General features: G+C 40.1%; 1 protein-coding gene across 2 annotated transcripts; it reads left to right on the forward strand.

Moving 5' to 3' along the window:
- Window positions 1-3,459: 3,459 nt before the first annotated feature.
- Window positions 3,460-12,023, forward strand: egr3 (early growth response 3). 2 transcript variants are annotated; one of them, XM_037481674.2, is made up of 2 exons: window positions 3,460-3,986; window positions 6,568-12,023. In XM_037481674.2, the coding sequence occupies exons 1-2, from the start codon at window positions 3,833-3,835 to the stop codon at window positions 7,644-7,646; spliced, it is 1,233 nt and encodes a 410-aa protein (XP_037337571.1). In that variant the 5' UTR covers window positions 3,460-3,832; the 3' UTR covers window positions 7,647-12,023. The 2 variants fall into 2 exon arrangements, with proteins under 2 accessions (XP_037337571.1, XP_037337572.1); XM_037481675.2 differs by lacking the exon at window positions 3,460-3,986 and adding an exon at window positions 6,243-6,420.
- The last annotated feature ends 2 nt before the right edge of the window (window positions 12,024-12,025 follow it).

The following is a 12,025-nucleotide window of genomic DNA, read 5'->3' on the forward strand; positions in this document are numbered from 1 at the left end:
TTTCATATCTCAAAGATATCCTGCCAAAACAGCTGGGTTTTGCCACTCATTTCACTTGAATGTGTTTATTTTTACTCCAAATGTCAGGAGAGTCGTAATATTCTGATTAAGAAAAACTGACAGCTGTAGTTCATTGGCGCGCACTATATTGAAAATAACAAACTGTTCACATCCCCTGATAATATGGGAAAGGCATTTCATATTTACTTAAGTTATTCAAATGTATATTAATTAAAAGGAATTTGTATAATCAATTCATTGCCTAACCGGCATGATCTAAAATGCATGGTGACTCTTGATTCTTCTTTTTTCGCTGCTGCTGAAGAGCAGAATATTTATTTCACAGGAGACTTCCTGCCGTTTATCACTTGTTGTGAGTAGTGGAAAATGGATTTAAGTGCAACATCTGTCCAATGCATGTCAACAGTGTGCACTGCCTGACAATGTAGCGCATGTGTTTCTATAAGCAGAAAGGATTTCTGCAGTGAACAATTCCGTGAAAATGAGAATAATGTTTTTGTTACCTTGGAATGAGCCGTATATATTTCTACACAGCAAGTCCAGCATGTTTCTAATGCAGCTCAGAACCGACAAACCAAACACTTCTGGCCCATCTGTGTTTTTGTGTAATCCACCATTGTTTTATCTGCAAGATGTCATAAACTGCACCTCTCTGCCAACATTTAACCCAACAGATCTTAAGGCTCTTTGCTAAGGTGCCTGCGTTGGTTTTTTGTCAAAGCCGATATTGTAGCAAAAAGGAAGCAGCTGCTAAGAAAACCAGAATATAACCAGACAGGTAGCAATGATTGGGTATCCACTTAATGATATTCAATTTCAAATCAAAATACAAGACTTTATAGGAAACCGAGGAAACATACCTTCACTTATGATGTGACAATGAAATGCACAGAAAGCGTCAGCACAGTTTGTTTTTCTACTCCTTGGATACTTTTTTATTCAAGCATGTTGTCATGGCAAAAAACATTTTACTCTAACTTTAAATTGACTTAGTATAGAGATCATCCAAAAATGAAATGACAAAATGTAATGCTTGTGACGCGACATTTAAAAAGTTACTCTTTTTGGGACAGTTTACTTCATCAGCATAGCCAGCTAATTAAACCAGATTAGTAAACCTAATGAAGAGCAGATATTTCTCGAATTAACGCTGTCAATTCTACAATACATGGTATAACAGGGAACATTGTATATCCAGATCTTTAACTAACAACAAGGAACAGCAGTTGTAGTCTTTCCCATGAAGCCTAGAAAAAAAAATACTAATTTGACTATGTATCCACACTACAGGCCCGTTTTCCATTGTGCGCTGCCTTCCACGGAATCACCATATGCAAAAGAGCATGGACGCTGGCATGGATGCAACAAGCCGTCTACAAACATTGCAGGCCTGCCCCATGTGAGCCAGCTCTCATTGGAGGAAATAAACCTGCAACAGGTAGGCGTTCCAGCTGGGCGCGCCACACTAGCACTTTCTTGAGGAGACACACAATAGTAAAGTAGGGCCCCAAACTGACCTCTGGGATTCTCTCATTTGTTTGCTTACACAAACACAATAACTGACGCAGCCTTTTCCATGGTTCTTCCACTACATTGATCAACCTGGGGAACTTTATGGGCTGGACAAAAAAACAGGAACAACAGACAATACAAGGCAATACAATGAAATAATCCTGCTATCAATACTGCCTTTTATATTTCTATTATAATCTTTGTTTAAAGTGTGACAAGTCCAAACCAAGTACAAATTATAAACAACTGTGTTTGTTTGGTTATGCAATTGTTGACAAATAAGGACTGAATTCTCATATTGATAAATTCACTCTCCACAGATGTTTTTGACGTTAAAGTCAATTTAACAAAGGGCAGCTTTCAACTTAAAGTAGAGCTTAAAGTATAAAGCAGATGACCGAGACAACGTAGAAATCCAAAATATAGATTAAAACGCATCCTTGGACCCATACAATTGTGTTACAGCTAGAATTATGTCCACCAGGATCTTTGTCTATTAGATTCAAGGCAAAGACAGGGGACACCCTGAGAGGGGCCGGTGCTGCCCCCTGGAATGACGGCTACTGATGAAACACACGCACACACTTGGATAGGGGACTTGCTTGTGGTAAGGAGACGCACAAGATCGGTGGCTGCTCGGTTTGTGTAAGCCCCCCTAAACACAAAGCGTGATTCAGACTAATTCTCCCACACTCTGTTTACACTTCTGGTTCATTGAGGTACTATTCATTTCTCAGGTCTGAATATTCTGGCACTGACACTTCATTCAATATTTTCTGTGAATTTTGCAAAGGCCTGTGTGTTTCATATTGTTGCAACTTAAGCCGAAAAAAAACTAATCTTCCCTGGACTATGAAACAGAAGTGTAACTGCAAGTAACCACAGTGAGGTTATATATATAAAGACTTTCGGTTTATTGTGTAACCAACCAAATCACAAAGGAGAATTTGTTTAAACAGCACGAGGCAAGCCCTCTTCGTATTTATTTCACACGTTGACATCTTGGTGAAAAGCGAGCCATGACGCGTCGTCCACTGACATCGCTTCGAACGTCTGTAGCTTCCGATCACTTTTCCACTTCTGCTTCACCCGGAACTCACATGTCCAAATACAGACATGAGGAGGCGGGGCCGGACACTGCCTTTTTTGGAGTTTCCACTTAAGCGGTCACTTGGGCTCCAAGTCAAAGCAAGTCTGTGGATTTACAATGCGCCTGCAATATTTACAAGCGATTAACTCCGACAATTACTGTCTTTGTAAGTGTTGCTGCATGAAAAGGGGGTTTGAACCAGTTTTCAGCAACACAGGACAGCGCGAAGCATTCACGAGGAGCCAAATGAAATGTATTTTTTCTCTATGAGCTTATTCAGACAAAATGTAATCTAAAATGAAAATGTAAAAGAAATGTCAGTAAAGAAACATAGAGTAGTATTTAGTCAATATTGATAGAATATTTAAAAAAAACAGTTCTTAGGCCTAACTCGTGACATAAAGTAGTCCGTTTTTCGAGTGGCAGCCCAAAGCCTCAACACATTCTCCTTCTTTCCCTCTCACTCACACACAGTTGCGTGAAAAGCTCCCAGTGTGCCCGATGGTCCACAAAGGACATCACGAAGCCTCACGGTAATAAAGGCAAACACGCTGTTGAATCACTGTAATGTTCTCCACGAGGACAGGAACAGAGGAAACCCGTCGGCTTATCCCGAAAAGGGACGCCGCTGGAGGTTCCATGTTGATTTGGTAAACTTTGTAGCTATCTCTTTATCGGAGCCTTATGCCTCCACTGTAGTTTCCATCGACTGACGCGCGGAGAGCCTCGGCACTTGGCGCTCTGTCCATATATGGTCATCTACGTCACGCAAATGTTCCATCCCCCTATTTAATACAAGCAGACTGGAGTCCCCTATCCAGCTCCAATAGAGCAAGTAGAGCTGCTCTTGTGCAACCAACACCACCACCACCACCACCACCTCCTCCTCCTCCTCCATTGATTCACAGACAGACTTCACATTCCCCCACAAGCAGCCCATCAGCTTCCACGGTGAGCAGATTAATAACAACAGTAGTCGGTGATCACACGGGAGGAGAGAACCGGCGCTGCTCGTCCTCCGCGGGATACTTGGATAGCTACAGCAACAGGGTCCATCCCTGCTCCGCTCTCCTCTTCTTCTTTTTTTCTTCTCCACTCCTGGTCCACACCTGTGTTTTCCACGTTGAGAACGCACACTCTTTTTTTGTGTAACTACTTGGATACCGGCGCGTTGTCCTTTCTTTAAATGTCGGACTGAACACAACTGCTATGACAGGGAAACTAGCGGAGAAGCTCCCTCTTACGATGAGCAGTTTAATAAACACGATCCCTGACAGTCTCTACCCAGAAGAGGACATCCCGACGTCCATGAATATCTTCACCAGTACGGAATCTATTAACCACTATTCACAGATGAACACAGGTAAGATTTAATGTACTTTTTCGGGGGGTTGGATAGGTGTGCGTGTGCGTGTTTTGATCTCACGTTGGTACAGACAGCGGTGTGCGCGAAAGGCAACAGTTGTCTCCGGAGCACCTGTTTGCGCTCCGGCTGGAGCGCACAAAGGCACACTGTCGTACACAATACTTTTTTTCCCGGGGGTCAGGTGTAGGTTAACACTGGCCACTATGATTTTTTCTTTACACACGTTCAAAATGACTGTCAGGTTTGGCCATGTGATTTTTTTTTTTTTTTTGCTTCCTTTTTTATTTTCTTCCTTGTCCGTAGCCGACACGTCAGGATTTCAAACGTGAAAAGGACCGCTGTGATCCATCTAAAAAACTTTTTTTGGAGGTTATATATTCAAGCAAATGTACCTTATTTTGTAGTGACTTCTACTCCCGAGAGCTGAGACTTGTTTGAGGAAATGTCTCGTGAACGGCTGAGGGAAAAAACTGCAGTTTTTTTCGCGAAGTCCACTCAAAACGCAATCGGCTCCTGATTGAAAGTGAAATCTTTAGGTTATGAGTGGAATGGATGTGGTCAAACTACATATGCCCGTGATTTATTAAAATAACACAAACCCCGCAAAGATGGGACAATGACTTTCATTCACAACTAGCATATCACGGATTGGATTTTAGGAGGCGTGTGTGGCTGCTTTTCCCTATTTGACACGGACCATTTTATAAATTGCGAGGCCGGAGATATTGATCGATGTATTGCTTGGTCAAGTTGAACCTCTATTTTTGATTAATTTAGACGCATACACAAAGACGACTTGTTTGTTCTGCCCAGTGTTGGCAATAAATCAAGAACTAATTAGGCCTATACAGTCTCACCTTATGAGTCTCACTTTATGAGGTGATGGGTCAATGAAAAAATACTAAATCTGTGGGGCTTGACCCTGGTGCCCATATGAAGTGAACGCATTTCAGAATCTCCTTTTCAAACTGCGTTAGTTAATCAGATTGGTGTGTTGAAATTGTTTGTTAAAAAATATGAATAACATCTCAGTTAGAATTTTACCCGAAATATGTTCTCCTCAATTACCTAAGAAGTGTGCGTTATTTAATTAACCAATGGCAGGTATTATTAATGGTACTTCATTTTGTCAGTACGTGACTAAGAGCAACACAAAATACATTTCTCTATAAACACGGCAACAACATGTATTTTATGTGACCTCTGAGAGTAGATGTTTTAAAAAAAAAAAAACACGGTGAAGAGAAAAAAAGGTGTTACAGAAACAGTGTGAGTTGCTGTTTTAATTGTCTGATCTTGAGAGAATCCACATTATAAACTCAAAAATGTGTGTATTTGTAATTTTTGAATGTAAACAATTTTGTGCAAAACGTTCTAATAGATTTTAAAGTACCATGCTGTAATTTAACAGGTGCAGCAGGTGTGATTTGCTCTTCAACACTGACCTATAGGAAAAGAGCGATGACTTTATGGGATGCCTCTCAATCAGTTTAATATCCCATGAATACATTTACCTCCAGACAACAATAGATTTAGAATAAAAATCATTGATTACAATTCAAGCATGCCTCCTTGAAAGTCATACTTCACCAAAAAGAAATGTGCCACAAGTGTCATTGTTCTCATGTAACTTTTTTGTCACAATATTATGTGATATACATAATTTAGCTTTTGTTGTTTCATCATGATTTGCCTTTAGTAACATTCCAGCAAGTTGTTATTGCTGGGAGAGCATATTTAAGCACGTATGATTTGCTACAAATAGAAAGAGGGGTCTATTTTAACTTTGGTTTAAGAAAGATTTCTGTGTAAATGTGTTATATTAAGCCCTCAGAGCACGATCAGTACATAAATGCATCCTCATTAAGCACATCTGCATGTGAGATTTTTTTAATGACATTTTTAATTATTAAAATGCATGTGAGTGTGCGTTTTTGTTATAAAGTGCGATCCGTACGATTAAAATATCAAGGAAATTTGTGGAAATGTTGTTAAGCTCACTAATGCAGTGATTGGATTGGAGAAATTTAAGATTGACACACCGTGATGTGCAGATATTCTATGCTGCAGATGTGTTTTAAATCCTTGACCGTGATAAATGTGGCGTCTGCTTTATAATCCTCCCTTTTGTAAAGAAATCCGATCTTGCCATTTGATTTGACTGTCCTCCTGAGGGACACAATGACTGGATCAAAGGGGGTGTTTAGGGCTTGATTTATGCTTGTGGGATCTAAGAGAGAGAGAGAGACACCACTGTCTCACATGCAGCAGTCACTTATTTAACTTGCAGGTCTGACAGCGCTCACATTTCTTCATGAACTCTGGTGGACTTGTTATATTTTCTCTTTTTTTGGCAAACTATTAGAGTGATATGCTGGAAAGCTGAATTTTGGACCAACTGAAACCCCTTCAAGTTCATATTGTTGAAAAAGTGAATTTTCCAGATTTCTTCTCCACAACTCACAAAATGACTTTTGCAGGCTTTCATTCTCAGCTGATTTTATTTCATATTTGTGTTGGTGCAACTACGTAGACGACTCGTTCATGATATCTGTTTTTTTTATTTGCCTTTATCCAGATAACATCATGGATCTGGGCATGGGGAGCGAGAAAGCATCCGCAGAGATTCAGTATGGATCCAGCTTCCAGTCCAACCGCAGCGGGCAGACTGTCACTTATCTGGGGAAGTTTGCCTTTGACACTCCTCCGTCAGGGGGCATCGGCGGCTCTGGCTGGTGCTCTGATAACAATATCATCAGTCTTGTCAGCGCGGGGATCCTGGGCGTTTCTCCATCACCCGGCACAGTAACCACGCAGACATCATCCTCTGCAGCCAGCATGGGCGGGCAGACGTCAGATATGGAGCAGGTGTATGGTCCACCACTGCCTGCTTACTCCACCTGCAGTGACCTGTACCAGGACCAGGTCTCCTTCCACCACAGTCCTGCAACCAGCACGGGTCTAGCCTACCCAGGCAATGACTATCACTCCACGTCCAAAGCCTCCATGGATGGGAGCCTTTTCTCTATGATCCCTGACTACAACCTTTTCCACCATCAGGGGGAAGTTGGCGTGATGGAGCACAAGCCCTTCCAGACCATGGACCCCATCAGAGTCAACCCTCCACCTATCACGCCCCTGGAGACCATCAGGGCGTTCAAAGACAAACAGCAGATTCACCCAGGTTTCATTGGTGGCCAGCAGCACCCTCCTCAGCACCACCCACAGCCACAGACACTCACCCTTAAACCCATCCGACCAAGGAAGTACCCCAACCGTCCCAGCAAAACCCCTGTCCACGAACGGCCGCACGCCTGCCCGGCGGAGAACTGTGACAGGCGCTTCTCACGCTCAGACGAGCTCACGCGCCACCTTCGCATCCACACAGGCCACAAACCCTTCCAGTGCAGAATATGCATGCGCTCCTTTAGCCGGAGCGACCACCTGACCACACACATCCGCACACACACAGGCGAGAAACCCTTCTCCTGTGAGTTCTGTGGACGCAAGTTTGCCAGAAGTGACGAGCGAAAGAGACACGCAAAGGTCCACCTGAAACAGAAGGACAAGAAGCCAGCTGACAAGAGCAGCGGGGCGGCTGGGAGCCACAGCTCGCCCCCCGGCTCCTGCGGGGGGCCAACGGTGGGAACGTCATGACCGTCGCTACGTGCACTTGGACTGGACCCTCTCCATGCCTCGTAAAGAGACTAAGGAAGAAAGGATCACGTCCACTATGAGATAAATAGGTGACTCTTTTCCTCTCTTTTACACCCCTGCTCTTTTCAGTTAACTTCTATTTACAGATGGATGCCTTTAGGTTAAGTACGAGGGGAAAGGCTGCTGCGCCCTTCTCTTTCAAGTAACTCAGAGTCTCAGCTACTGTGACACAGTGCCAGCACAAAGAAGGGCACCGTGGCGTATTGTGTCTACAAAGTCGCCCGAAAGCTTTTTGGGGTGGATACACTTTTGTAAATTTTACTGAGAATTTCTAAATTGGAAGGAAGCCAGAATCCATCATAAGACTCAAAAACAGACACAATTACAAAGGAATTTAGTTAAAGGGTACGTTTCCTGGGATGTATGCATTCATTTTATTAGGCTGTTTAAAAGTGCAATTGGTTATATTTATGTACTGTCATGGATACCTTATTAGTGGCACTTGGCTGTCTTTTTGTTGTTTTTGTTGAGGTGTTGTGCTTTTTTATTTTCTATTTGAATGTTGTTTTCTCAAAAGAATGTGCCAAATGTATTGTGGTGATACAGCCAACCTTGTTCTTATTGGTGTGCCTGACATTTGCCAAACACAGCAGTGATATCAGTTTAGCACACATGTTGAGGTTAGGGATAGATCAGATTAAAAAAAAGTATCTCAGATTTGGATTAATTTGGTCTAGATGATGACTGAATTGGTTACACAAAGCAAACCAACGTCTTGTCCTGTTACCTGTTCTTATAAAACATGACTGCAGCAATCAATGCCTTTGCCAATACTTATTTATTTATTAGTCACTGAAAGACACTGTGTATGTTTGTCGCCTTTTTACATGGTGGCTTTATGTGATGTTACCTAATATCATTCCTGATTTTTTTTTAAAGGCTAACCAATGCTGTTCTTTTTTTATTTCTTTTGAGTTCTGCAATTTTACGCTTAATTACACCAACCAGTAAATAAAAATAAAATAGAGCACAGTTACACATACTGAACTACTTACAGTACATAAATGACACTGGGTTGCAAACCAACAGAATATGAAAGCAAAGATGAGTGAGGGATACTCAGAGTGAAAGGACCATATATTTAGTTTAAATTACCAATTGATGAACAGCATATGGTGAGAGAAAAATAAATCAAAATGTCCAAATCCATGTTTACATCTTTTATAATACAAAGTGACTGAGAGCGAGTTGTAAAGGACGTTTTGTACATTATACAAACATGTATGCAGGTAGCTACAGTAGAAGTTACACTTTTGTACTCAAATGTCACATGCAACATAATTCAGTATTAAATTGTGCATATATGTGCATGCCTTCATGCACTCTATGTAAATACAAATGTCTGCATAAACAAGAAATTTAAATTGATTGGAAGCCTGTGCGGAATGTGTCTTAAAGCTTTTAGTAAAGTAGTTATATTACAGAATACTTTGTTGTCATAGGTCATTGCAAAAACATTTGGAGCACTGTAAAGGTGCCAAATAAGGTGTATTAGCTTTCATAAAAAGAAGAAAAATAATAATAATAGCGCCATTTGTACATTTTAAAGTGGTAAATGGTTTACGGTAGCACTAATGTGTTCTCTGAATAAACAGCAAGATTTCTTACGTTTTGTTCATCTCAATTATAGTCGCAAATCAGTTACTTCAATTAGCACATCTTACCCATTGCAGAGAAGACACCGGTTGTTCTCGGATTGACAAGAGACTAAATTATTGGATACTTCCTTTTACAAAATCATTACAGAGCTATGCCAATGTTTTTCACAATCCTTAATGTTTTTTTCCGTGATTGAAGGAAATTACTCTTATTTCATTCAACGAAATATTTTGTGTAGGCTCATCTACCCATTAGCTTCTATGAGAACTTAAAAGTGTCGAAACAACAACCATATTAGATTGAACCGGTATTCCCAATTGGGGATATAAAAGGTAAAATGTTTTTTAAAATATATTTGTTTTAACAATTCTCTGTGCAAGGAGGTTAGTGTGTTTTTCTCTAAGACTCCATAATGGCACCATAAAATGAAATATGAGGTGTAATAACCTCGTCTAAGTGCCAAGATAGTTTCAGAGTTTATCACTAAAACACAAATTTCTCCTTCTACTTTGACCGACAGTATTTCTGATAATTGTCAGTGCACTCTGAATATTAAGGACCGTATTCTGTATGCAAGGCAGAGAATTTATACTAACATTGTTATCAGCTAGAAAGAAAACACATTGTGCATATTGTGTCAGTAGACACTGAAATCAGACTTAAACAGAACAGCGACTGATAAAGGCAAAGGCCAAAAGAAAGGTTCAGAAAAGCTATGCCACAGAGAACACAGAGCATACAGACCGACGCTTCCAAGGCCACGCTTTGCCTTTCCTGTAACAATCAGTTTTCACTGCTGAGCTCCCTGGCAAGTGTTCACTTATTTTCCAATTAATTTGGCCTCAGAGATTCTCCTCTGAACTCATCCATGTGGTTAATTTTTTAGATAGTTTAAAAATCCACACCACTACTGTAAAATCAATAGTTCGGTATCATTAAAAAAACACAGATTTTATTTCATCTAATGTTTTTAGATGAAATCTTATGAGAGCTTATCTTACTAAAAGGCATACGACTAAACGAAAAGAAAATGTAAATTCTTACACATAACATTAAACAGCATTCCTCTAGCCTGATCGCAGATGATTAATATCAATAATAATAATGGTAATATTTCAGTTTCCCAGGTTAAATATTGCAACATAAGCAATGGCCTCTAATGTAAACATTGTGTAGCAGACCGCCTCATAGAGTCAGCCCAAAAGAATATAGTATGTGACGTGATAGCAAATGCTAAATGTTTATCCAGAATAACTGGATTTTTGATAAAGTCCATCATAGACTGAATTAAATTCAATTTATTTCACCAGAAGTGTTGCTCTTGATTTTAGATTTTGTAGGTTAGAATGGATGGATTTTAATTATAATATACAATGTGGCCTCCTCTGATAGAAAACTGTGGTTTCTATATGTTGAGGAATGATTTTGAGTGAGGCACAGAATGCACCAAACTATTTCCATGCCTAAATGAAGCCATGTAATTTTGCAAACAGTATTGCATCAGTCCTATCCTCTCACTGTGCTTGTCACTTCTGTTTTGTGACACTTTTATAAGGGACAGATACATTTGGTATCTATATTTATATGATCCCCGTATCCCACTCCTTCAATATAGTTTGGTGGTTGAACAACAATACAGGCTGCACCATGTTCTGTTGAACAACATTCCGTCTGTGTAATGTATGAATGCTATATATAAACATATATATATATATATATGTCAATAACTTGCTATACAAACTCAAAAACAACCCCCTTCTTACAATGGCTCCTCCAAGAATAATTTATTTAATGTTTTTTTTGTTTTTTTTTACGTTTTATTGTCCAAAAGTAGGCAGCTGAATGCTCTGAAATTGGAATTTGCCTCATTCTCGTTCTCTGCTCCACACTGGATCTGAGCCAACATCAGCAGCCATCTTCGTGCCAAACTGGGTTGCAGGGTTGGCTGATCAAAAACAATATGAGATGAGAACTCCACAGGAGAAGCAAATCATAAATGTGACCTCAGTCTGCTTGCAGTTGAACGCAGTACTGTGCTAATGTTTGTGTTAAACTGTCTTTTAGTCTTCGTGCAGTTGGCCTTGGGCAGGGCAATAGGCGGGCTCTTTTGTGACAATAAATAATTAGAGATTGTTTAAAAAATACCCTCATGTTTGAAGAGATTTCAATAATGTGTAGATATTATAGGCTGCTCCTGTCACCTTATGGACAACAGGGTGGCTTCAGGGATTTTATGGTCTTCAGCAGTGACACTTCAGTGTTCAGATGGAGTCATTACTCACTGTTTTCTGTTGTGTTGTGTTTTATTTTCATTGCAGTATATCCTCATGTTTGCATGTGCACGGAAATGCTACCCTCAGATACTGTGGGTGGTGCTCATTTCTTTATTATGCATGAAAATAAGTCACATTGGGTGAAATGGAATACACCCAACAACGAGATAGACAAATAAAAACACACACACTGGGATAACTGTTCTTTTTTTCTTTTTTTTTCTAAGAAAACAAGGGGTCTTGTTTGAAATGTTGTGGATGTCTTTAGCCAATTTCATGTATTTATTACCTTATAATAAGGTAATTTTATGATGAGCTGAATATTAAAATTAATTTGACTATATCCTTGTGATGGGGAGGTGTGCTCCCCTGTTTACTTGGCACTTCAGTTTGTTGTAATGCAATTGTTTTGTTATTTCTATGTAAGTACTTGAATAAAGAAAAATA

Source organism: Pungitius pungitius, chromosome 5 (assembly GCF_949316345.1).
Source record: "Pungitius pungitius chromosome 5, fPunPun2.1, whole genome shotgun sequence".
Taxonomy (NCBI): Eukaryota; Metazoa; Chordata; class Actinopteri; order Perciformes; family Gasterosteidae; genus Pungitius; species Pungitius pungitius.